General features: G+C 38.7%; 3 protein-coding genes across 3 annotated transcripts; all 3 read right to left on the reverse strand.

Moving 5' to 3' along the window:
• Positions 1–16,980: 16,980 nt before the first annotated feature.
• On the reverse strand, positions 16,981–17,529 carry LOC138083895 (keratin, high-sulfur matrix protein, B2D). Its single transcript, XM_068977872.1, has one exon. The coding sequence runs from the start codon at positions 17,527–17,529 to the stop codon at positions 16,981–16,983; it is 549 nt and encodes a 182-aa protein (XP_068833973.1).
• Positions 17,530–19,880: 2,351 nt separating this feature from the next.
• On the reverse strand, positions 19,881–20,354 carry LOC138083896 (keratin, high-sulfur matrix protein, B2A). Its single transcript, XM_068977873.1, has one exon. It carries the CDS (start codon positions 20,352–20,354, stop codon positions 19,881–19,883), a length of 474 nt encoding a protein of 157 aa, XP_068833974.1.
• A 4,496-nt stretch (positions 20,355–24,850) lies between these two features.
• LOC138084432 (keratin, high-sulfur matrix protein, B2B) lies at positions 24,851–25,324 on the reverse strand. Its single transcript, XM_068978723.1, has one exon. The coding sequence runs from the start codon at positions 25,322–25,324 to the stop codon at positions 24,851–24,853; it is 474 nt and encodes a 157-aa protein (XP_068834824.1).
• Positions 25,325–27,528: the final 2,204 nt, after the last annotated feature.

The raw sequence follows: 27,528 nt of genomic DNA on the forward strand, positions 1-27,528 counted from the left end.
CATCAGGAAGTTCACGGTTCACATATTGCTGAAGCCTGGCTTGGAGAATTTTGAGCATTACTTTACTAGCATGTGAGATGAGTGCAATTGTGCGGTAGTTTGAGCATTCTTTGGCATTGCCTTTCTTTGGGATTGGAATGAAAACTGACCTTTTCCAGTCCTGTGGCCACTGCTGAGTTTTCCAAATTTGCTGGCATACTGAGTGCAGCACTTTCACAGCATCATCTTTCAGGATTTGAGACAGCTCAACTGGAATTCCTTCACCTCCACTAGCTTTGTTCATAGTGATGCTTTCTAAGGCCCACTTGACTTCACATTCCAGGATGTCTGGCTCTAGATGAGTGATCACTAATAGAGTTTTGCCAAGAAAATGCACTGGTCATAGCAAACACCCTCTTCCAGCAACACAAGAGAAGACTCTACACATGGACATCACCAGATGGTCAACACTGAAATCAGATTGATTATATTCTCTGCAGCAAAAGATGGAGAAGCTCTATACAGTCAACAGAAACAAGACCAGGAGCTGACTGTGGCTCAGATCATGAACCTCTGATTACCAAATTCAGACTGAAATTGAAGAAAGCTGGGAAAACCACAAGACCATTCAGGTATGACCTAAATCAAATCCCTTATGATTATACAGTGGAAGTGAGAAATAGATTTAAGGGCCTAGATCTGATCGATAGAGTGCCTGATGAACTATGGAATGAGGTTCGTGACATTGTACAGGAGACAGGGATCAAGACCATCCTCATGGAAAAGAAATGCAAAAAAGCAAAATGGCTGTCTGGGGAAGACTTACAAATAGCTGTGAAAAGAAGAGAAGCGAAAAGCCAAGGAGAATATATTCAGAAGTACAAAGGAAAAACATCATTTTTCTTTTAAAGGCCATGCATTACGCTAATCTCTAACTCTCCCTGTGGAAGAGGCAATCTGATAAGTAATTTTGTTATAGAAAAGGAAGAAAGTATATAAACAAGTCACACATTATGCAACCATCGATCCCATAAATTATTTTATATTATGTAATGATACATTGATTTTGTATAAAATTAAAGACAAATAATTTTGTCAAATAGCTTTACTATGAAAAAGATTGTCAAAGATTTTCATATTTACTTTCTGGGGAATCTGGGACATATTATAAAATGCATCTTCTATGGAGAGCTTTGGAAAAAAGATATAAAAAAGACTGGCATAATTCTTTCTAGATTTTTAACCTGCACTGAAAATTATTCTCAAATTGATTTCATTCAAATGTAAACAATGAGGTTTTGCCACTTGAGGACAGATGATATTGGCTATATTTGTGTATGTATATGACTTAACCTGGAGGAGAGCATGGCAACCCATTCCAGTATTCTTGTCTGGAGAATTCCATGGACAGAGCAGCTTGGCAGGTTACAGTCTGTAGGGTTGCACAGAGTTGGACATGACCAAAGTGACTTACCTCACATGCATAAGACCTAACGAAGGTGGCTCTTCTGCCCTGTCTCACTTGGACACATATGTTCCCATTGCAACATGCCAGAGTGGCTCTCACAGCACTCACCCAACATGAGCCAGCTTCTGTTGGAAGTGTTGCCTATTTTTCTTAGGGATCTTAGGTTTTCAGTTTAATTCTCATGTATCACTGTAAGATATAGAATATGCAGGTAGTAACAGAGAAGTATATGTAGTTAAGTAAAGCCTAAATATATTTGCTAACTAACATTAACCTCGCAGTTAATGGGGTTACAAAAAGTCAGACACGACTGAGCAGCTGAACTGAACTGAACATTAACCTGACTCAGAAAAATGAAACTTGAATGCCTAATATATTCCAGGCACTGGGAAAATAAAAATTTCATGCTACTATGAACAAAACTTACTGTAACAAACATAACAAAACTACTATAACAAAAATGACTATGTCAAGTAAACTGTTGAAATATTTAAACTTATAATCATTCTATAGTAAACCTTAGACTTTTTTTGTCCATGGAATTATTTGCTAATAACAGTTGTATCTTATGATTTTATTTTGAATCAGAGATGTTTTTGTTCATTGGTTAGACAAATTTTAATACGAAATTGAATGAAATAACCACTGGTTTTCCAAAGAGCTCCTACAGTACTTGAAAAACTTTTAATTAAGAGAATTAATTATGTATTTAAATATTAGTAGACATTATGACTTTAAAATATATTTTGAATCACTAGCTTAGTTTGCTAAATATACGACTGGTTTTTATAATATCAGCAAACACTTAGGTAGCGTTTACTATATAACAGATACAGTTCTAAGTGCTTTACATACTTTATGTCACTTAATTCTTATGACAACCCTAAGAGGTTGGTATTAAAGCTATCCTGTTTTATAGATAAGTAAAACTGAGACAAAGAGAAGTTAAATTGCCTAAGGTTAGTAAGTGGTAAATAGTGGAGTTGGGTTCTGAACCAAGGCTGTCTGGCTCCAAAGTCTGTATTCTTAATTGCCATACACTAATGTACAGTCTCTCCATTATTGATTGTTATATTTTCAAGGTGAAATTAATAATTTCATTTATTTCAACCAATCATTGAGAAGGGGACGACAGAGGATGAGATGGTTGGATGGCATCACCGACTCAATGGACATGGGTTTGGGTGGACTCCGGGAGTTGGTGATGGACAGGGAGGCCTGGCGTGCTGCTGTTCAAGGGGTCACAAAGAGTTGGACACAACTGAGTGACTGAACTGAACTGAATCATTGTTAAGCACCTGCTGTTTGCCTTACACGGTACTAGGAGATTTGGGGCATTGAAGCTTAAGCAGGAGATAAGCGTACACTCAGGTAATTTAGATTATATAGGGGTTCATTGGACACATAGGACCTGAACACAAGGCAGTGCTGTTATTCCATCTGTAGTGAACAGCAGCAGTAAATGCACAGAAATGGAAGAGAAAAAACTGAAAACAAGAAGCAATGAGTAGTGCAGTGCTTCTAGGAAATAATTATGTGAGATAAAAGCTAAACACAGAGAGTCTTGACTCCTGGGATGAGGAGTTTGAACTTAATCAGGTAGATTATCGAAAGACGCTGGTATTTGTTTTTCTAAAGCAGGTAAGTAATTTTATTAATCCTCTCATATGTAAAATATGGCCATCACATTGATGACTTTTTTAAGAATAAATTGAATAATGCATTAAAATATTTAACAGTGTCTGGAACATAGTAAGTGCTCCAATGGTTCTTATAGGTGTGGTACTTATTATTAAGTAAGCTGAGGGAAGCTGGAGCTCTTTTCTTATCATTGTAGGAATTCTCTCCATCCACTAGTGAAGTGATCTGGACGTGAATCTGGAAATATAGCTTTCTAGTCTCTTATGTCTGAAAAGACTTCTGGCTGTTTGTAGCCTTCACTATGATTTTGTAATAAGTAGCAACTCTGCCACCACAAAGGAAGGACTGGTGGCTTGCAATTATGGGACCATGAGAGAGTCTTGGGAGGCCATGCCTGCTTCTCAAGTACCTTCTGCCATGTTGCCCTTCTGTGGATTCAATCATCTCAAATCCCTGGTAAGATTTACTACTTAGAGCGGCCAGTGCAAAATCTCTGTTAGCTTGAGTATCGAATTTGTCCCATTCTCTATTTCTCATTAATATCTGTGATTTTTGTGAAGGGATGATATTCATATTTAAATCTGGTTAGACACTTTAGCTAGGGAATAAGACGTGTTGGGATAGCATGTAATCATAGTTGGTCAGTGTTCTTCAGTAGAAATTTGGCTTTTTGATCAGTTGGGAAGAAGTGTTTGAAAAAAGAACAGTACAGTTTTTACTTTGGAACAGATAGAGTTCTAAGTGTTTTTTAAATATATTATGTCATTTAATTCTTATTACAATACAGATGAGTTGGATAAAGAAGGACCAACCAACCAACTGGAGTAAAACATCGTCCTATAAAGTCGTCTTTTGGTTTTTTCAGCCTTTTCCCCACACATGAGTATTTGGATATTGATGCTACAGTCCAGGGAGTTGCAAAGAGACCGACATGACTGAACTGAACTGAACTGATCCTTCCAATAGTCAACAGGATTTTTTGTTTCTAAGGACGTACACTGAAATCAAGAGGAGGAAGAGGGAAAAAAAATCTCATTTCTTGAGCACCTGCCATGTGCCAGGCATATTACTATTGATAAACTTATTTGATACTCATAGGGACACTATGAGATATTAGAACCCTCATATGGAAGACAAGATAAAACAGTACTTTTGAGAAGCTATAAGATTTGTCTAAGGTCACAGTCAATCAGTAACTGGGTAGATTTGGGATTTTCAATTCAAGTCTTCTGATTCCTTTTCTCATCTTGCCCTCTGTCCTTTCCTACAGGTAAAAGTATCTTTAGAGTAATCAATATGTAGAAAATACACTTGAATAGAACACGTTTTTTGTTTGGCTTAGTTCATATGAACACATAAAACAACATATTGGTTAATATTACTCCTAGTCTCAGCAGCTGATTCACACCAACCTCTGTTCCCAACTTTGTGTGCCTCTCTTTCTCCGTTTTGCCTTTTCTGTTCAATAAAACAGTAAGTGATGGGGTGAAGTTTCAAAATACTAACCTCAGAGTTTCCTCAATTCTCTCTTTAGGTGTCTTACATTGTCTCTCTCCTCTCCCCACTCACCACCATGGAGGAGAACCATGAATTCCTCCGACTTTTAGCTCTTTTGCATGGGGTTGCAAAGAGTTGGACACGACTGAGCGACTGAACTGAACTGAACTGAACTTAGCTCTTTTGGGACTAAACTTCTATCATCTTTGACTCTTCTCACACTTCTTCATGTTTCCTGACCTCAGTTTCTCTGAAAATCCTGAGTTCTTTCACCCTTTCTTCCCACACTGTCATAAACACAGGATCCTTCTTTTTTTTCCTTCTAGATTTACAGGTCTCATCTTTTGAACAAATGAGTACTATCTTGCATGCATGCTCAGTTGCTCCGTTGTGTGTGACTCTTTGCAAACCCAAGACTGTAGCCCACCGGTATCCTCTGTCCATGGGATTTCCCAGCCAATAATATTGGAGTGGGTTGCCATTTCCTCCTCCAGGGGATCTTCCCAACCCAGGGATCAAACCTGCGTCTCCTACGTCTCCTGCATTGGCAAGCAGATTCTTAACCGCTGAGCCACCTGGGAAGTCTGAGTACTATCTTACAGATGACATAATTGCATTACTTTGCTCTGGCCATATCCAGACCAAGAATCCTCTGATCCTTCTGGTAAAACATCTGATTTGTCTCCTTTACCTAAAATAAATACAATATTAAAAAACCAAGAGACCAAAGGTCTTGAAATGTTATGTATTAAATATTAGCCATTTAAAAGCCAGAAATTTTGATTTTTAGGATCAGATAGTATATCAATCCTGTTTCTCAGTCTCATATTTATAGTGCAGGAACAAAGAAGGGAAAAAAGGAATGTGCTAGAAATGAAAAGGTTCAATGTGGACTAATACTTGGGGCTTTGAATGAGTCTCTCTCAACCTCACAAAAACAATTTTACTTAACACTCAAATCCTCAGCCTTATCCAAATCTCATATGCTTCAGTTGATGTGATGATTCAACATTTTCTCCCTTGCAGCTTCTCAAAATCCCTTTGTGTCCTTGGGCTTTTAAAACCAATTTTGCTTATTGTCACTTAATAGAATAATCATGATGGAAAGCAGATTTCATAGGTCAGAGTTACGGTTTTGGAGATAAGTCTGTAATTAAAAAAGGGCAAAGTTTATTTTACATGGAGGAGTTAGGTAAAACTTACTTATCTACAAAACTAACTGACAGTAATCTTTCTAGTTCCTCCACCAGATCCGCTCAGGCTTGAAATGTTGTAATTCTCTGGCTGTCACCTCCAAAGCTCAGAGACTAATTTTTTCCATAAGTGTCTACTGTGATTAAATAACAGGAGTAAGTGAAAAGTCTGAACAAATGGCTCACTAAATAATCTGAAAATTTAAAGGCATTATGAGTATAACAGGGTCCAGTCTAGAGACAAGAACAAGATTTATTATTTGAATTGAGTGGATTTTGTATGAAAAATTTCATTTTATTTTTAAAACTTTTATTGGAGTTTAGTTGATTTATGATGTGTTAGTTTAAGGTGTACAGCAAAGTGAATCAGTTATATATATATATATATATATCTCCATTCTTTTAAAGATTCTTTTCCCATATAGGTCCTTATTAGTTATCTATTTTATATATAGTAGTGTGTATATGTTAGTCCTAATCTTCCAATTTATCTCTTCTCCTCTTATCCTCTGATAACCCTAAGTTTTCTTAAACGAAGTTGTTAGGTAACTAAAAGAATAAAACATAGATATTGAGCTACTATAAATGTAGGAAATTCAGAAATCCATAGGAATATTTTCTTTGAAAGGAGAAGGGAAGAATTAAGACTTAGAAATTTAGAGAGGAGGTCATCCTGTAGAGCTGAAACAAGGTATTTTAGGGACCTGACTGACTGGTGCTGATGATTCTAAACTGCAAACTAAATTTAGGTGCTGCAATGGAAAACATCTGTTGATACTGGAGTGAAGAGAAGTTCAGTTCAGTTCAGTTCAGTTCATTTCAGTCGCTCAGTCGTGTCCGACTCTTTGCGACCCCATGAATCGCAGCACGCCAGGCCTCCCTGTCCATTACCAATTCCCGGAGTTCACTCAGACTCAAGTCCATTGAGTCAGTGATGCCATCCAACCATCTCATCCTCTGTCGTCCCCTTCTCCTCCTGCCCCCAATCCCTCCCAGCATCAGAGTCTTTTCCAATGAGTCAACTCTTCGCATGAGGTGGCCAAAGTACTGGAGTTTCAGCTTTAGCATCATTTCTTCCAAAGAAATCCCAGGGCTGATCTCCTTCAGAATGGACTGGTTGGATCTCCTTGCAGTCCAAGGGACTCTCAAGAGTCTTCTCCAACACCACAGTTCAGAAGTATCAGTTCTTCGGCGCTCAGACTGTGAAGAGAAGTTACTGGGGTCCTAATCCTCAGCACAGAGGACTGAAATGAGGAAGCCCCAATACTGGAGAGGGTTGCCATTCCCTTCTCCAGGGGATCTTCCCGACCCAGGGATTGAACCCAGGTCTCCCGCACTGCAGGCAGACGCTTTAACCTCTGAGCCACCAGGGAAGCCCCCCAATTAAGTAGAAGAAAGCAAAAAGAAAGGAATCATCCCTTCTTCCTCCAGTTTTGCAGTTTTCCTCTGTCACCCTCTAGTGGCAAAGCCTGACACAGAGCAGCTGGTGAAGCCGCAGTGAAACTGGCACAGCACTGTCACAGCACGACAAGCTGAGTACTGAAGGGAGGGTGTGAAGCTGACAGATAACAGCTTCACGACTGGCACAGAGAAACCCACAGCTCCCCAAACAGCCATCTTCAAATCAGTCGAATCTCCCTACACCATTTTCTTAATTTCATTGCCTGTTCATGGGCTTTAGAGTCAGAGTTTGGTTCATAGTTCAGATTTCATGTATGAGCTGTGTGACTATAAGCAAGCTATTTAAACCTCATTTATTTACACCCGTGGTGGATTCATGTCAATGTATGGCAAAACCAATACAGTATTGTAAAGTAAAATAAAGTAAAAATAAAAATTTAAAAAAACACATTTTATTGAGATACAATTGACATATAAAAGCTATAGATATCTAATATACATAACAAAGCTATAAATATAGCCATTCCAAAAGTTTCCTTCTGTTCTCTCTTTTTGTGATAACAAAACTTGGTATCTTTCCTTTCACTGAATCTATTAGTATAGAGTACAGTATTGTTAACTATAGACCCTGTAGTGTACAGTGGGTCTCTAAGAATAAATGAAATTTCAAATAAAGAAGTTCATTCATTTTGCAGAAGTGAAACTTTTGCCACTTGACCATCATCTCCCCAATTCACCCACCACCAACCTCTGGTAACAAGCATTCTACTCTCTACTTCTATGAGTTTTGATTCATCATATACGTGCAATCATCTGTCATTTGCTCTTCTATGTCTGGCTTATTTATCATAATGTCCTACAGGTTCATTCATGTTATAATTCACATGATTTCCTTCTTTTTAAAGGCTGGATAATATTCCATTATATATAAATACCACATCTTCTTTCTCCATCTGTTGATGGACGTTTAGGTGATGTCCATGCCGTGGATACTGTGAATAATGCTGCAATGAAAGTGAAAGTACAAATCTCTGAGATACTAAACCACATCTTACTAAAATACCCAGTAGGTCTCTGAAGACATCCAAGAGGACGTAAAATTCACCTGGAGAAAAATCAGAATGGAAACACAGTGATCCAAAATCTAAGTCAGACAGCAAAAGCAGTGCTAAAAGTGAAGTTTATAGTGATATAAACTGACCTCAGGAAACAGGAAAAAATTCGAAGAAACAACCTCTCCGTATACTTAAAAGAACTAGAAAAAGAAGAACAAACAAAACCCAAAGTTAGTAGAAGGAAAGGAAAAGTAACTAGAGTGGAAAGAAATGAAATAGACACTAAAAGAAGAATAGAGAAGATGAATGAAACTAAGAGCTGGTTCTTTGTAAAGATAAACAAAATGGATAAACATTTAGTTAGACTCAGGAAAAAAGAGGACTCTAATAAACAAAATCAGAAATGAAAGTTATTTCGTTTGGCCCTCTTAATGCAAAAGTTGTAAATATAATAAGACAAAACAGCTTAAGACTCCAACTATCCACCAGACATCAGAAGACTTAGTTAACGGTTGGTCCAGGTGCCCCCATGGCTGGCTGTATGGCCAAGGAGCTCTCAGGACTTGTGTCAGCCCCCTGGTAGTTAGGTAAGCCCCTGTAGCTAGTTGGCTAGAGGGAGGATTTCAAAATTGCACTTGGTAGTGATCTTGGTAGTGAGTATTTCAAAACTGCACTTGGTAGCATTTGGAGCAGTTCTCCAAAATGCTGCTGTCAGAGTCTATGTTTCCAGGGAGAGTCCCAGTTGCTTCCTGCCTCCCTAGGAGGCTCTCTGAGATCAGCAGGGGGATTTGAACCATGCTCCTTTCAACTTAACTGCCTCTGTGCTGGGACTTGGATCATGTGAAGCTTTGTGTTCACCCTTTCAGAGCAGAGCCTCTGTTTCTGACTGTCCTCTGGCTCTCCTGTTCTTGAGCTTTGTTGGCCTTCAAAGCCAGACAATCTAGAGGTTCATCTTCCTAGTACAGGACCCCCTGGCTGGGGAGCCCAACTGGGGGCTCAGACCCTTTGCTCCTTGGGGAGAATTTCTGAATTGTGATTGTCCTCCATTTGTGGGTCACTCACCTGGGGGTTTGGATCTTGACCCTACTACATCTCTGACCCTCCTTCCCATCTTGCTGTGGTTCCTTCTTAGTATATTTAGTTGTAGCAAATCTTTTCTAGTCTTCAGGTCTTTCTCACCTGAAAGTTATTCTATACATAGTTGTAATTTTGGTGTGCACATTTGGGAGAGGTGAATTTGATCAGAATGACATTTTGGGTCTCTAGAATTTAGTGTCATCTCAGTGTCTAGTAATCCCTGTGGTAGGCAGAATTTTGATCCCCATGACCTCTGAACCATTGTTTTAGGCCCATGAATTTGGTACTTTATAGTACAAAAGGGACTTTGCAGATGTAGTTAAGGTGACTAATGAGTTGACTTTAAAATGTGGACAGTGTTCTGGATTATCCAGATGGGCTGAGAGACAATAACGTAACAACTGGCTCAAAGAGGGAACATATTCTGAAGCCCAGAGCTTCCAAAATAGCTATCTTAAAAATCTGCTGAGCCTCAGCACACTTTTATTTACATCTAATTCCTAATTTTAGTCTCTGTGAATTTTGGAGTTAGGCAGAATTGAGTTCCAATTTCAGTTTTCCTGTTTTCTGTTTTGTTTTTACTTATAAGAATATGTGACTTAAGCAAGCTATTTAGCTTTTTTATATGTACTTTTCTCAGCTACAAGACAAAATAACAACATCTACTTCACAAGACTGTAGCAAGTATTAAATGAAATAAAGTTCACATGAAGTATAGTTAGCATGTGGCACCGCATACGGTACTAAATAAGGTCACGTTGGTTCTCATCTTTCTCCTGCATAAGTGTCTTCACCGTCATTCTTCCTCATCTTTTTCTTGCCTATTATCCCTGCATTTGTTATCTACCTACTCATATTATGGTCAATGAACATCAATGAAATCATTACCCACTATTGCTTTAGCATCTATGATTGATGTCCTTTTGGCATCACTCAATTTATGAACCTCAAGTACTCTTAGGTGTCATATATAGGAAGTTACCATTTTGAAAGCTTACTGCAGTCTATTGCTTAGTGTAAGTTAGGAATGTTCTAGGTTTCCAGTTTTAGAAAAGCCAACAAATACTGGCTTAATCAAAGGACCTATGCTTATGGGGAGGCATTGGTTCAGAGGTTCAGCTATGTCAGGATCAGTGCTTCCTCCATTCTCTTGGGACTTTGTGGCTCTAGGAATCATTTGGACTTCCCTGGTGGCTTAGACAGTAAAGTGTCTGCCTACAGTGCGGGAGACCTGGGTTCGATCCTTGGGTCAAGAAGATCCTCTGGAGAAGGAAATGGCAACCCACTCCAGTACTCTTGCCTGGAAAATCCCATGGATGGAGGAGCATAGTAGGCTACAGTCCATGGGGTCGCAAAGAGTCGGATACGACTGAGCAACTTCACTTCACTTCAGGAATCATTTAAAGTACAAAGAGTCAGGGTGAAGCGGAAGTAGGAGCACCAGCAATATGTGTCTCTTTCATCAACAAAGGGAAGCTTTCTCAGAAGCTCACATCTGGCTTGTGTTTGGATTTCATAGACCATTCCTGCATCTTTTTATTTCTGTAATTTTATTTTTTTTTAACCCACAAGCTTGTATTTTGGGCTTCCCAGGTGGCTCAGTGGTAAAGACTCTGCCTGACAGTGCAGGAGATTCAGGAGACTTGAGTTTGATCCATGGATCAGCAGGATCCCCTGAAGCAGGAAACGGCAAGCCACTCCAAGTTTTCTCGCTTGGAGAATCCTATGGACAGAAGAGCCTGGTGGGCTACAGTCCGTGGGTCACAAAGAGTCAGATATGACTTAGTGACTGAGCTGGCATGCAAACTAATATTTCAGTGTTGGACTACAGGCATCTGCAGGGCATAGTAGGCAGGACACTTTGACAACTTTTTATCACCTCTATAGTTTTGTCTTTTTCAGAATGTCATTTAGCTGGAATCACATAGTATATAACTTTTTCAAATTGGCTACTCTCATTTAGTAATTTGAATTTAGGATTCTTCCATGTCGTTTTGTGGCTTGATAAGTCGTTTTTTAAAATAAAGAAGTAGTATTTTATTGTATTCATATAAGACAGTTTGTTTATCCATTTGTGTCTTGAAGAACATTTGACTGCTTATAATTTTTGGAAATTACAAAAAAACCTGATATAAATGTTTATGTGCTAGCTCCATCATGTGCTTAAGTTTTTAGCTTACTGAGTAAATATTCAGGAGAGAAATTACTTGATGGTATGTCAAGGATACAGTATTTATCTTTTTCTCTTTGATTCATTTCACTAAAGCTTAATATTCTCTGGGTCCATCCACTGCAAATTTGCCATTTGCTGCAAATGGCAGAATTTCATTCTTTTTTTCTGGCTGAGTAATATTCCTATATAAATGTGTGTGTATATATACATGTATACACACACACACACACACACACACATATATGGGCTTCCCTGGGGGCTCAGACAGTAAAGAATCCACCTGCAATGCAGGAGACCTAGGTTAGATCCCTAGGTTAGTGAGATCCCCTGGTGAAGGGAATGGCTACCCACTCCAGTATTCTTGCCTGGAAAATCCCATCAACAGAGGAACCTGGTGGGTTACAGTCCATGGGGTTGCAAAAGGTCAGACACAACTGAGTGACTAAGCATGTGCACGCGCGTGCACGCACACGCACACACACACACACACCCATCTTCTTTATCCATTCATGTGTTGATGGACACTTGGGTTATTTCCATTTCTTGGCTAATATAAATAGCGCTTCTATGAACATTGGGGTACATATATCTTTTCAAATGAGTGTTCTCAGTCTTTCCAGCTATGTACCTAGGAGTGACATTGCTGGATTGCATGATAGTTCTAGTTTTAGATATTTGAGGAAACTCCATGCTATTTTTCATAGTGGCTGCACCAATTTACATTCCTACTAACACTGTACCAGGGTCCCCTCTTTTCCATATCCTTACCAGCATTTGTAATTGGTAGATTTTTTGATGACAGTCATTCTAATAGGTGTGAGTGATCATTGTTGATTTGGCTTTTATTTCTCTAATAGTTAGCTGTATTAATCATGTTTTCTGTGCTTGTTGGCAATCTGTATGTTTTCTTTGGAAAAATGTCCATTCAAGTCTTCTGCCATATTTTGTTTGGGTTGCTTGTTTTTGTTTTTTGGTTTTTTTTTGATATTGAGTTGTATATCTCTATAGTCACTCTTGGTAAAAACTCTCATCAAAAAAATTTCCCACAGAGGGAACATATCTCAATATAGTAAAGGCCATTTATGACAAAGCCACACCTAACATCATACTCAACAGTGAAATGTTGTATATATTTCCTCTAAATTCAGAAACAAGACAAAGATGCCTGCTCGCAACATTTTCTATTTAACATAGTACTGGAAGTCCTAGCCACAGCAATCAGATGAGAAAAAGAAACAAAGGCATCCAAATTGGAAGAGAAGAAGTAAAGCTGTCTCTATTTGCAGATGACATGATACCTGATACCGAAGACCCGAAAGTCTCCACCAATTAAGTAATAAAACTAATGAATGAATTCAATAAAGTTGCAGAACAAAGATTAATACACAGAAATCTGTTGTTATTCTATATGCCAATAATAATCTATCAGAAAGAGAAAGTAAAAAAGAAACCGATTTAAACTGATACAGGTGTAATGTTATCCTTATCGAAATACTGATGACACTTTTCATAGAACTAGAACAAATAGTCCTAAAATTTATATGGAACCACAAAAGACCCAGAATTGCCAAGGCAATCTTGAGAAAAAAGAACAAATCTGAAAGTGTCACTCTTCCTGACTTCAGACAATACTACAAAGCTATAGGAATCAAAATAGCATGGCTATGGCACCAAAAAACAGATACATAGATCAAAGAAACAAAATAGAGAGCCCAGAAAATAAGCTTATGAACCTATGATCAATTAATCTATCACAAAGGAGGCAAAAATATGCAGTGGAGAAATACTGTCTCTTCAATAAGTGGTGCTGGTAAAACTGGACAGGTTGGGTGGACATTTTATATCATATCATGTAGAATATCATGTATTTTTTTCAGATTTTATTTTATTATTATTATTATTTTTTTTTACTTTACAATATTGTATTGGTTTTGCCATACATCAACATGAATCTGCCACGGGTGTACATGTGTTCCCCATGCTGAACCCCCCTCCCACCTCCTTCCCCGTACCATCCCCCTGGGTCATCCCAGTGCACCAGTCCCAAGCATCCTGTATCCTGCACTGAACCTAGACTGGTGATTCGTTTCTTATATGATATTATACATGTTTCAATGCCATTCTCCCAAATCATCCCACCCTCTCCCTCTCCCACAGAGTCCAAAAGACTGTTCTATACATCTGTGTCTCTTTTGCTGTCTCACATACAGGGTTATCATTACCATCTTTCTAAATTCCATATATATGCATTAGTACACTGTATTGGTGTTTTTCTTTCTGGCTTACTTCACTCTGTATAATAGGCTCCAGTATCATCACTTCATTAGCACTGATTCAAATGAATTCTTTTTAACGGCTGAGTAATACTCCATTGTGTATATGTACCACAGCTTTCTTATCCATTCATCTGCTGATGGACATCTAGGTTGTTTCCATGTCCTGGCTATTATAAACAGTGCTGCAATGAACATTGGGGTACACGTGTCTCTTTCAATTCTGGTTTCTTCGGTGTGTATGCCCAGTAGTGGGATTGCTGGGTCATAAGGCAGTTCTAATTCCAGTTTTTTACGGAATCTCCACACTGTTCTCCATAGTGGCTGTACTAGTTTGCATTCCCACCAACAGTGTAGGAGGGTTCCCTTTTCTCCACACCCTCTCCAGCATTTATTGCTTGTAGACCTTTGGATTGCAGCCATTCTGACTGGCATGAAAATGTACCTCACTGTGGTTTTGATTTGCATTTCTCTGATAATGAGTGATGTTGAGCATCTTTTCATGTGTTTGTTAGCCATCCGTATGTCTTTTTTGGAGAAATGTCTATTTAGTTCTTTGGCCCATTTTTTGATTGGGTCGTTTATTTTTCTGGAATTGAGCTGCAGGAGTTGCTTCTATATTTTTGAGATTAGTTGTTTGTCAGTTGCTACATTTGCTATTATTTTCTCCCATTCTGAAGGCTGTCTTTTCACCTTGCTTATAGTTTCCTTTGTTGTGCAGAAGCTTTTAATTTTAATTAGGTCCCATTTGTTTATTTTTGCTTTTATTTCCAATATTCTGGGAGGTGGGTCATAGAGGATCCTGCTGTGATGTATGTCGGAGAGTGTTTTCCTATGATCTCCTCTAGGAGTTATATAGTTTCTGGTCTTACGTTTAGATCTTTAATACATTTTGAGTTTATCTTTGTGCATGGTGTTAGAAAGTGTTCTAGTTTCATTCTTTACAAGTGGTTGACCAGTTTTCCCAGCACCACTTGTTAAAAAGATTGTCTTTAATCCATTGTATATTCTTGCCTCCTTTGTCGAAGATAAGGTGTCCATAGGTGTGTGGATTTATCTCTGAGCTTTCTATTTTGTTCCATTGGTCTATATTTCTGTCTTTGTGCCAGTACCATACTGTCTTGATGACTGTGGCTTTTTACATATCACGTAAAAGAATGATATGAGAACATTTGCTCACACTGTATACAAAAATAAACTCAAAATCACCTAAACGTAAGACCAGAAACTTTTCAATTTCTAGAAGAGAATATTGGCAGAACACTCTTTGACATAAGCCATAGTAATATTTTTTTAGATCTGTGTCCTATGGCAAAAGAAATAAAATCAAATATAAACCAATAAATAACTTAAATTTAAAAGATTCTGCACAACAAAGGAAAACATTGGCAAAATGAAAAGACGAGCTACCAAATGGAAAAAAAATATTTGCTAGTGCTACGACTGACAAGGTATTTAACTCTTTTCCTTACATTTAGAATGACTTTCAAGGTCCACTTCAAAGATCACCTCTTCGTGAAGCCTTCTCTGATGCTTCTCCCAGGATAGTCCCTTCTTGTTTCAAAGTGATCACTTCCATTTTGAAATCCTGTTGCTGGTCCTTCTGTTTTATCTGAAGTCTACATAACCAAGATGTTTCTTTCCACAGTAATGCCTATCAGATCACCTCTACAATTTCTGAGAGTTCCTGAGGCATTACTTTCTTGTGGTCCCACTTTTCTGTCTGGCTCCTGGGCTGAACTCCATCTTTCCTTGAATCAATCCAGACAGGAAACTGACTTCCTTCACTGGTTTTCATAGGAAAGATGATCTATACACGAGAATTTTGTTAGTTTGGTGATTTAATGGGAAAGGACAAAAAAGAAAGTAATGTTCATAACTTCCTGAACTAGATCTCTCCTCTCTTTTTTCTTCACTCCCTTTATGGAGTAAAAAAGTTCCTTTCTTTGTTTCATGTGTAATTTATTTTACATTCTTCTCTGGGCTTTTGGGGTTGCTAACACACTTCTTCCCATGTGGATGTACCTGTTGAAAGGTCACTGTCCAGGTTCGATGCATGATACAGGGTGCTTGGGGCTGGTGCACTGGAATGACCCAGAGGGATGGGATGGGGAGGGAGGTGCGAGGGAGGTTCAGGATGGGGAACACAGGTAAACCCATGGCTGATTCATGTCAATGTATGGCAAAAACCACTACAATATTGTAAAGTAATTAGCCTCCAAAAAAATAAAATAAATAGATACAGCCAGGTTTGAAAAAAAAAAAAGGGAAAGAAAGTTGACTGTCAAGGCATACTGGCCACAAAAGCATCTGCCCCTGAGACAGAGAGAGTTTCTTCTATCAGCTGCTAAGGGAATACAATTTATCTTGCCATATTGTATGTAACTACTTTCACATATACTTTTTCTTGTTGGATAGTAAACTCCTCAAGGATAAGAACCAATTTTTCATCTTTCTGATCTTCTTAGTTCTTGCTTTAGAAGTGGTAGTCAATAAATTTTTACCGGAAAAATGACTAAATTATTACACTGTATATGACTTCAGTCCCTTTCAGAAAGAAACAAATGTATTTCTTTAAAATAGGCATCTTTTAATCAGAAGAAATTAACCCATTTTATGTGTAAGTGGACACAAAGGCCGTGATTTCTTTGCCCCGTATGTAACATTTATTAAAACATTACAGAAGACACTGAATCACAGATATAATTGAAATAGCCAACAGGCAAAGAGGAGGATGGAATCAGATGCTGAAATATGGAAAAGTCTAGTCTCCTTCTTAGAAGCTGAACATTGGGTGAAGAGCTTCTATTCTCATTGGTGACATCTGAAGATGTCACTTATCTATACTCTGGTGCCTTTGATGTTGCAAAAATTTGGGGACAAACAGAAGCTAAAAATAGATCATAAAGCAGGAGAAATAGGCTTGTGGGCAGTTCAAAAGGATAAATTCCACAATATGTCAGCAATATTCAACCTTGCATGAAAATCAGAAATAGTATAGCCAAAGCAATTTGATGATGAGCAGGTGGTACGCAGCATCTGCCGTGGAAAGTCCAGATATTCATTGTAGAATGAAATTAGATAGAACTCATATACTCGGTAGCGCCCATAACAAAAACCCAAATGGGAGACTAAGAACTTGTTAGCTGTCCATGGGTGGTTGAGGCGATAAATTGTTCAGAGATACTGTGTCCTGGGCAATTTTAAATGAGCAACCTTGCTTTCAGCAGGTGGGCTCACAGCAGGTGGGCTCACAGATGGGCTCAATGCAGGTGGGCTGGCAGCAGCAGGCTGGGCGGCAGCAGGACTGTCCACAGTAGGATGGGCGGCAGCAGGAGGCCTGGGCATAGTACAGCTGGCAGCAGGACGGGGGTGTGCAGCTCACCACACAGCAGGGAGGCAGGCTGGTGCCCTCCACGCGGCAGTCAGGGCGGCACCACCTGGTGCGGCTGCTCACAGCTCCGCTGCTACCCACCTGGCCATAGCCAATGCTGCCACCAATGCCACAGCCGGTCTCACAGCCACTGGTCTGGAGGCAGGTTGGCTGGCAGCAGCTGGTCTGGATGGAGATTGGTTGGCAGCAGCTGGTTTGGATGGAGGTTGGCTGGCAGCAGCTGGTCTGGAGGCAGGCTGGCTGGCAGCAGCTGGTCTGAATGGAGGTTGGCTGGCAGCAGCTGGTCTGGCAGCAGGTTGGCTGGCAAAAGTTGGAACCACAGGTCCCACCAGTGGAGCAAGTGGGAAATCCACAGAAGCTGGTGGAGCAACAGGCCATGGTGTCAGGAGTTGGGCTGAGAATTGCAATGCTTGGAGGATTTTGGGTGGTGACTTCTGTGTCAGGCCTTTTATATATCTGCGCTAGCTGCTATTTATAAAATTCTTGGCATATCTTCCTTGTTTTTGTATAAATTTGTTTTTCAGTGGTCCTCTGATTGGCTTACATTGAAATGCCTATGATCCATTATGAGCAGCAGTTTAGGAATTACTTCGTTTTATAGTTTCATTTGGACTCCTCATATTGGTCCTTTGCTCTTTGGAATAGGTTTGTGGTTTTCCATGTTCAAAGAGCCCTCCCATTTTTGTCCATGTCAACACCCTCATTTTGTAGAGGTAGTTATTCCATGTGATTCTCTGTCCAGGTCTCTAAGGCTAAGAGTAATTGTGCTGTTTTTAGCTATTTGTTTTTCCCTCTTGAATATATAGACTGAATTCTCTTGAATTTAGAACATCAAGACATCCACTGAATTGAAAGGTACCTTTGGTCACACATAATTAAAAGCTTCCAACTCATTTATTCCAACATCAAATAAATCACCATCATTTTTCCTTTTATTTCAACCAATTTGAAATGTGTAAATATTACTTGTATTCCAGGCCAGAAATATTTCCTTGTGAACCAAATGATATAGTATACAGAAAGATCACCACCACAGTGCTTTGCTTCTGGTAGAACCTTAATAAATGTTTATTGAATCTGATTTTCAATGGGTGGAGTAAAAGGCATGATTCATGAGTGTCTATACCACTTATAAATGATTAAATAGAACTTTTAAGCTGTAGTGCCTCTCATGAAGCAGTCCTTATTATTGTCAAAAGGGAACAGGAAAAGCCGACATCTTTTTGTATTTAATAGTTGAACCAAGTCTTAAGAAAAAGCATCGATAAGCTCTGACATTTTGAAGGGTGCACTGTATCTACTTTATTCTTCTCTGAAATAAGTAATCTTGTGTGTGACCTATCACTGCCACCAACTGAACGATAGAGGTGAGTGCTGGGAGCTTGTAATTGTCTCAAAAATATTGTTCTCAATGTATTCTACGTTTTCTCCTATTGTGTTTTGTATGTTGTGCTCACATACTTAAGAACTGAAAGAATTAAATCTTAAGAGGCATTTTTTGTTCCAGATGTGTGTGCATTTATTGAGAACATTTTTCAGATTGGGTTGCAAAGTATAAAATACATAGTTGTTTCAGATTTCTAATGGATGTGTCTGACACATCCATTAGAATGGTGATGGTAGAACTCACTGGCTATCTCAGCAGCTATTTGTTCTATTCTCATTGAGACCATAGATACACCATAAAAATACAGTTAATGGCAGTTAGTGTTGGGTTTGAAGCTTAGAGAGCAATTTGGGAATCAGCGGGAAGAATATAATAGGCTAAGGTATAGGAACTGAACATAAATGATCTTGGAAAATAGATAGTATCTGGCTGATATTTTGAAATCTAGTTAATAGGTAATACAATTTCTTTAGATATGGGGCCTGCATGAAGGAGACCATTTAGTCTATTAAGCAGGAGGAGATTAAAATATGATAGGATTACATCTGTAGCTTTGATCAGTCTGAAAATGTTAGGTAAAAAGAGCCTGGTGGCTCAGAGGGTAAAGAGTCTGCCTGCAGTGTGGGAGACCTGGATTTGATCTCTGGGTTGGCAAGATCCCCTGGAGAAGGAAATGGCAACCCACTCCAGTATTCTTGCCTGGAGAATACCCATGGATAGAGGACTCTGGTGGGCTACAGTCCATAGGGTTGCAAAGAGTTGGACACGACTGAATGACTTCACTTTCTTTCTTTTCACAACAGATTAGATCAGGTAAGTATTTGAACAACTACAAAGATTATTTAATGCATGGAGCATTTTGCTAAGCAATAGATTTAAGTATAATGTAATTTGTATTTAATCTCTCTGGCTTAGACTTTATGTTCATGCCTTAGCATTACTGTCAAATTCACTCTTGAAGGTAGAAGGAAGAAAATAACTCAGTTTGCTTTGCAAGTTTAAATATTTTATTTGAAATTAACAGAGGATATTGAAGGAGAAAGCAGGTCTGAAAATATATGGGAACAAGAGAGAGGAAAGAGATCAGAGATGTCACTGAAATGAAGAGCTACTCGAGTCTGGTACTCTGCTCAAGCAAGGCAGGAAATCCAGACACCGTGGTTGAGGCCTGTTTTCAGTGTGCTATTTCAGAACAATCAAAAGTGTCCTAAGACTTTCATTTCTGAGCAGCTTAGAAACTTCATGATACTTAGCATCCAAGAAAAACTGAACGGTTCTTCAGAGATCAGCGCAGGTTTGTTTTGCTTCCCCCTTCATTCTTAAGTAATCAGCAGCCTTGCTTTCAGCAGGTGGGCTCACAGATGGGCTCAATGCAGGTGGGCTGGCAGCAGCAGGCTGGGCGGCAGCAGGACTGTCCACAGTAGGATGGGCGGCAGCAGGAGGCCTGGGCATAGTACAGCTGGCAGCAGGACGGGGGTGTGCAGCTCACCACACAGCAGGGAGGCAGGCTGGTGCCCTCCACACGGCAGTCAGGGCGGCACCACCTGGTGCGGCTGCTCACAGCTCCGCTGCCACCCACCTGGCCATAGCCAATGCTGCCACCAATGCCACAGCCGGTCTCACAGCCACTGGTCTGGAGGCAGGTTGGCTGGCAGCAGCTGGTCTGGATGGAGATTGGTTGGCAGCAGCTGGTCTGGATGGAGGTTGGCTGGCAGCAGCTGGTCTGGCAGCAGGTCGGCTGGCAGGGACTGGAGCCACAGGTCCCAGCAGTGGAACAGATGGGAAATCCACAGAAACTGGTGGAACAGCAGGCCATGGTGTCAGGAGCTGGGTTGAGAGGAGGGTTGTTAAGAGAAGTTTCTGAGTTTTGGCTACACCTTCTACATCTGTCCTTTTATATATCCTGTAGAGCTATGTTATTTCCCTAACATTTAGCATTTTTCCTGGGTACCACTGAAATTCAGTCTCTGATTGGCTAATATTTGAGTTGTTAAGAAGGTTATAAATAGCATTTTGAATAGCCTGCTTTTGTCATTGTTCAATTAAATCTCATTATGTTTCTTCTTTGCCCTTTGGGTCAAGCCAAGACTCATCATGGAAGTTGTGTGATAGATTGACTTTGGCTAACCGTTGCCCTGGCTTGCTTTGTCATAAATGTCCTTTGATAGCCTTTAGGCAGAGTTTGTCTAAACTGAACATTCCCTTCCTAAGTGGTCATGCAATTAAGGATCATGATTTTGTAAACAATTTGTCTAGACTTGGAATGTCTATTAGTGTCACCAGAACATGAACTATCACCTGAGTCATCAACATCAAAAGAAGTATGCCTTTCTATGCTCCACTTAAGCTACAGGATCCTCAGCACTCTAACTAGTATTTTTGTTATTAATGTACACATTCTCAACCGAAACCCTTAGTGACTTTTCTTGTAGATTGTTTTCTGACTTTGCTAATTTAAAAATAATAAGATAGCGATGAATACACATTTTAATAAGTCAAACAGTATGCAGACATATAAAGAAAAATTAATGTTATTTTCCCTTTTCCCAAAACATACACATCCCTCCCAAAACTAGTACTTCAGAGATAATCAATATTAACAGTTTTAGGGCATGTTCTGTCACATTTCTCCCTGCTTTTGCAAACATAAACCAGAGTATACACATATACATCATTTAACTTAGTAGAGTTGGAATCTCTTATACCTGTTTATGCAATGCAAGAGACCTGCTTTTGATCCCTGGGCTGGGAGGATACCCACTCCAGTAATCTTGCCTGGAGAACTCCAAGGACAGAGGCCTGGCAGGCTACAGTCCATGGGGTTGCAAAGATTTGACATGACTCAATGACTAATACACTATACCTATTTATTATTAAAAATTTTAATAAAATATATACAACATAAAATTTACCATCTTAACAAATTTTAGTAGTTCACTCTACTAGTGTTAAGCATGTTCACACTGTTGTGCAATCAATCTCCAGGACTCTTATCTTACAAAACTGAAACTCTGTATCCATTAAATACCACTTCCCCATTCTCCCCTCCCCAAACTCTTGGCAATCATTATCCTACTCTTTGTCTTGATGAATTCAACCACTCTTTGTACCTCATTTACGTTGGATCATACAGTATTTGTCCTTTTGTGGCTGGGTTATTTCACTAAGCATAATGTCCTCAAGATTGATCCACCTTGAAGAGTATGACAGAATTTCCTTCTTTTTAAAGGCTGAATAAGATTCCTTTATGTGCATATCCCACAATTTGTTTATCCATTCATCCATCAATGACACTTGGGCTGCTTCCATCTTTTAATTATTATAATTAATCATGCAGGAACATGAGTGTACAAATATCTCTTCAAGAACATGCTCTCAATTTTTGGGGGTGTATACTTAGGAGTACAATTGCTAGATAAGATGGTAATTCTATCTTTGATTTTTTGAGTAACGGTCATATTGCTTCCCTTAGTGGGTATATCATTTACATTCCCACCAGCAGGGCACAAGGGTTCCAATTTTCCCATGTCCTTGCCAATACGTTTTGAGTGTTTTAAGAATAGCTGTTCAAATGGATGTGAGGTGGTATGTCATTGTGGTTTTGGTTTGCATTTTCCTAATTATCAATAACACTGAACATCTTTTCATGTGGTCTTTTTTTTTTTTTTGCCATTTGTATATCTTCTTTGGAGTTATGTGGATTCATGTCCTTTGCCCAAATTTTGTTGTTGTTGTTTTAGAGTTGGTGTTCCTTTTGTTGAGTTGTAGGGATTCTTTCTATATTCTGGAATCTATGATTTGCAAATATCTTTTCCCATTCTGCAGATTGCCCTTTCATTTTGTTAATTGTTATTGTTGTTCAGTCACTTAAGTTGTGTCTGACTCTGTGTGTCCTTTGATGCAGAGAAGTTTTTAATTTTGATGTAGTTCAGTTTATTTTTAACTTTTGTTACCGGTTCTTTTGGTGTCATATGCAAGAAATCATCAAATCCAGTATCATGAAGCTTTCGCTGTATGTTTTCTTTAGATAATTTTATAGTTTTAACTCTTATTTAAGTCTTTGATCCATTTTGAGTTAATTTTTGTAGAAGTTTTAAGATAAAGGTCCAACTTCATTCTTTTGCATGTTGATATCCAGTTTTCCCAACACCATTTGTGGAAAAGATTGTCCTTTCCTACTAAATGTTCTTGGCACTTCTCCTGCAAATCTCTTGACAATATAGATGAGGGTTATTTCTGGGCTCTCTCTTCTGTTTCATGTTTGTCTCTATGCCTGCTTTTGTGTCAGTACCATGCTGTTTTGACTACTCTAGCTTTGTAGTGTAGTTTGAAATCAGGGAGTAAGATGCCTCCAGCTTTGTTCTTCTTTCTCAAGATTGCTTTGGATATTCAGGGCCTTTTGTGGTTCCACACAAATTTTAGGATAGTTTGTTCTATCTCTGAGGAAAATGCCATTGATGCTCTAATAAGGATTGCATTGACCTATAGATTGCTTTGGGTAGTATGGACATTTAAGCAATATTAATTCTTCCAGCCACAAGCATGGACTACCTTTAATTTATTTGTATCTTCTTTAGTTCCTTTCATTCACATCTTACACTTTTCAGTGTACAGACCTTCCACATCCTGGATAAGTTTATTCATAAGTATTTTATTCTCTTTAATGCTATAGTTAACTTGATTGTTTCTTGAATTTTTCTTTCTGACAGAATGTTGTTAGTGTATAGAAGTGCAAGAAACTTTATGTATTGATTTCATATCCAAAAACTTAACTAAATTTGTAACATTTTTTTGGTAGAATCTAAGATTTTCTGTTTATAATATCACATCATTTGCAAATAGAGACCATTGTAAATCTTATGACTTTTATTTCTTTTTCTTGCCTAATTGCTCTGGCTGTACCTTCTAGTACTATGATTAAATAGAATACGTGAAAGTGGACATCCTTCTGTTGTCCCTGATCTAGAAGAAAGGTTTCCGTTTTTCACTGTTGAGGATGATATTCATGTGGGATTCTCATGTATGGCTTTTGTTGTGCTGAGGCAGTTTCCTTCTGGTTCTAGTTCGTTGAGTGTTTTTTTTTTTTTAATTACAAAAGGTTATTGAATTACCTCAAATACTTTTTCTGCATCTATTGTGATAACCAAATGTTCCCTCACTTAATTCTGTTAATATGATATATTACATTGATTGATTTTCATATATTAAACCATATTTGTATCCTAGGACAAAAATCTCATTGGGTCATGGTGTATAGTCTTTTAAAATGTGCTGTTGAAACCTGTTTGATAATATTTCACTGATATTTCTTGTGTCAGTATTCATCAGGGATATTGGTCTGTAACTTTCCTTTCTTGTATTTTCTTTGTTTGGCTTTGGTATTAGAGTAATGCTGGTCTAGCGGAATGAATTTAGAAGAGTTTCTTTATCTTCAAGTTTTTGGAAGAATCTTAGGACTAGTGCTTAATTTTTCCTTAAATGTTTTACAGAATTCACTAGTGAAAACTTCTGGTACCAGAATTTTCTTTGTTGAGAAACTTTATTACTGATTTCATCTCCTTATTAATTATACATCTGTTCAGATTTTCTATTTATTCATGATTCAGTTTCAGTATGTTGTGTGTTTCTAAAAATTTATCCATTTCATCTTGATTGTGGGTATTATTCATTTAAGCAGCATGTAATATTCCAGAGTATGATCATACAACGCTTTATTCAATCACCCCCCTATTGATAAACCCTCAATTTTTTTTAGTTTGTGCTTTTTATGGGGATTAACCTCTCCTGGATTTGATCATATTTCCTAACATGGTATAAGAAGAATAGCATGGAATATCATAGTCAGATTAGAATCTTTTGTGCAACACTCAATGAAGAAAAAGAGATAAGTTTGCTGTATCAAATGTATATATTTTATTAGATCTTTGTATATTATTCCCTTTTCATAAGAAGTGCAATTTGCAAAATGGTGGAGTTTAGGAGGTGAATGTATCTGAGAAGGAGAGATGGTTCTTCCTCAGCCTTGGCAGCAATGAGCTGTGAAGAGCAGGCTTGCTGAAAGTCAATCCTGACTCAAACTGGTTTTCCCATTTATTGGGTCATATTTGTATTTTGGTCAGCTTAGAGGAGAAATCAACATCTTTTTAGTATTGAATGGAATCAGATAAGTCTATGAAGCCCAAATATTTGGTAACCCCTCATAAAATTTTGATTAAAGTTCAAGAACTTGTTAATGGTTCAAGGATGGTAGAAGAGATAATTACTTCATGGACTGAAGTTGAACTTTCAAGTTGAAAATCAGCAACCTTGCTTTCAGCAGGTGGGCTCACAGATGGGCTCAATGCAGGTGGGCTGGCAGCAGCAGGCTGGGCGGCAGCAGGACTGTCCACAGTAGGATGGGCGGCAGCAGGAGGCCTGGGCATAGTACAGCTGGCAGCAGGACGGGGGTGTGCAGCTCACCACACAGCAGGGAGGCAGGCTGGTGCCCTCCACGCGGCAGTCAGGGCGGCACCACCTGGTGCGGCTGCTCACAGCTCCGCTGCTACCCACCTGGCCATAGCCAATGCTGCCACCAATGCCACAGCCGGTCTCACAGCCACTGGTCTGGAGGCAGGTTGGCTGGCAGCAGCTGGTCTGGAGGCAGGTTGGCTGGCAGCAGCTGGTCTGAATGGAGGTTGGCTGGCAGCAACTGGTCTGGCAGGAGGTTGGCTGGCTGCAGCTGGAGCCACAGGTCCCAACAGAGGAACAGATGGGAAATCCACAGAAACTGGTGGAACAGCAGGCCATGGTGTCAGGGGTTAGGTTGAGAGGATGGTTGTTAAGAGAAGTTTTTGAGCTTTGATGGACACTTCCGCAGTGGGCCTTTTATAAGCCTCGACTGGCTGCTATTTGCATAATTCTTAATGTCCCTTCCTTGTTTGCTTTAAAACAACTTGTCTCTGAATGGTAATTGGCCTGTCCCTGAGTTATTTGTTTTTCTCTGAAAGCTTTGAAAGTTAATTTTATTTGGTCTTCAATTAGCATTTTTCACTATGGTCAAGTAGTCATTAGCATTCACTGAATACATAACCCCTAATTCCACATATTTGTTAAAATATGCTCATCGCCCAAAGAATAATTGAGTGATGCTTCACCTTTAAAGGGAGTGTCAATGTTACTCAGTGTTGAATCTTATAATTGAGCTCTCGAGTCTCATATGACAGTTTAACTCCCAGCCAAGTGGCCTCCAATGTTGACTGCTGCCCAATCTCTGCTTTTCTCATCTTCACCTTGACAGTGAAGTTGGTCAGAAAGAAAAAGACTCTGTCTTTAGGACTAGGAAATGTGGATGATTTACCACTGATAATATTTTTGGAGCACTTATTATATGCCCAAGAGGTTCTGAAGCTGTGCATCTATCGGTTCATTCATTCTTCATAGCAATTCTATAGGGGAGGTACCATTGCTATTCCCACCATCCATGTGATAATACCGAGTCACAGATTAAGTAATTTGTCCAAGTTCACACTAAGAAGTGCCTAATCTGCGATTTGAATCCACACCATGGGCTTCCAGACTAAACTAACTTTTAAAAATATTTTGCCCGTACCATGCTGCAAGTGGGATCTTAGTTCTCCAACCAGGGATCAAACCTACTCTTCCTGTAATGGAAGCACAGTCTTAACCAGTGGACTTTCAGGAAAGTCCCCAGACTAAGCTCTTTTTACCACTATAGTCAATTTGTTCTTTCCTAGCTAAGCCATTGTCCTAGGGAAAATCAAAGAGTGAGTGACAAGATGTTACAATTTGACCACTTTCTTAGGCATTTTTTAGGGTGAAGGGAAGAAAGATAAACCATAGGGTAAGTAGTAATGCTCTTCAGTAGAGACATTTCTGGAGATTTTATTTTATTTTTTAACTATACAAAAGCACACTTCAAGGAAATAGCAAGTGCTAAAAAGTTAACTTACTTGATTTGTGACTTTAATCTTTGATTTTAGGATTTTCTATAGATTTCAATGTTCTTAACTGCATAAAATCACAGTCTTTAAAATTTTTTTAAAAAATTTAAATTTTGTATCAGAGTATAGTTGACTTACAATGTTGTATTGGTTTCAGGTGCACAGCAAAGTGATTCAACATATATATATATACATAAAGATTCTTTTCCCATTTAGGTTATTATTGAGTATTGAGCAGAGTTCCCTGTGTTATACAGTAGGTCCTTGGTTTTTTTATTTTTATTTTTATTTATTTAATTGGAGGCTAATTACTTTACAATATTGTATTGGTTTTGCCATACATCAACATGAATCCCGAGGAAACCAGAACTGAAGGTTTTTTTAAATAAACTTTTTATGTTGTATTAGAGTATAGCCATTTAACAATGGTGTGATAGTTTCAGATGGACAGCAAAGGGACTCAGCCATACATATGCATGTATCCATTCTCCCACAAACTCCGTCCCATCCAGGCTTCTACAAAACATTGAGCGGTTCTCTGTGCTATACAGCAGGTCCTTGTTGATTATTTTGTAGTGTGTATATATGTGTGTGTATATATGTTAATCCCAAACCCCTAATTTATACATCTCCCCCACCTTTCCCCTTTGGTAACCATAAGAAAAACCACACTCAATACATTAATCCTGGAGTATGTAGCATACTATAATGCATTAGAGCTTCAGGGTGTAGTTTATTTCAGAAGTTAGAGAGTAATCTAGTTAGTATAAAGTTTGTGTAACTGTACAGTTTGAATGAGGCCACTGATAAGGTGAAGATAAAGGTTTTGTTTAGGGACAGTGAAAGGTAATCTGGACTTATGAGGCTTAAACCAGAACAATAAATGCTTGTTGTGCCTCTCCAGGTATGAACAGCTTTGAGTTTATGCCTTAACTCTTCCTTAGTCTGAATTAAGTATTTTCAAATCCCACATTGAATTTGGTATATTTCTTTGTGACTATTTTGCTTTTTCTTCTTAAGCAAATCTATATAACATAGATTCTTTGATTA

This window comes from Capricornis sumatraensis, chromosome 8 (genome assembly GCF_032405125.1).
Source record: "Capricornis sumatraensis isolate serow.1 chromosome 8, serow.2, whole genome shotgun sequence".
Classification (NCBI taxonomy): Eukaryota; Metazoa; Chordata; class Mammalia; order Artiodactyla; family Bovidae; genus Capricornis; species Capricornis sumatraensis.

What these genes read in the sequence shown, in the direction of transcription:
- LOC138084432 (XM_068978723.1), bottom strand. Translation starts at nt 25,324, where the DNA reads ATGGCCTGCTGTTCCACCAGTTTCTGTGGATTTCCCATCTGTTCCTCT.
- LOC138083895 (XM_068977872.1), bottom strand. Translation starts at nt 17,529, where the DNA reads ATGGCCTGTTGCTCCACCAGCTTCTGTGGATTTCCCACTTGCTCCACT.
- LOC138083896 (XM_068977873.1), bottom strand. Translation starts at nt 20,354, where the DNA reads ATGGCCTGCTGTTCCACCAGTTTCTGTGGATTTCCCATCTGTTCCACT.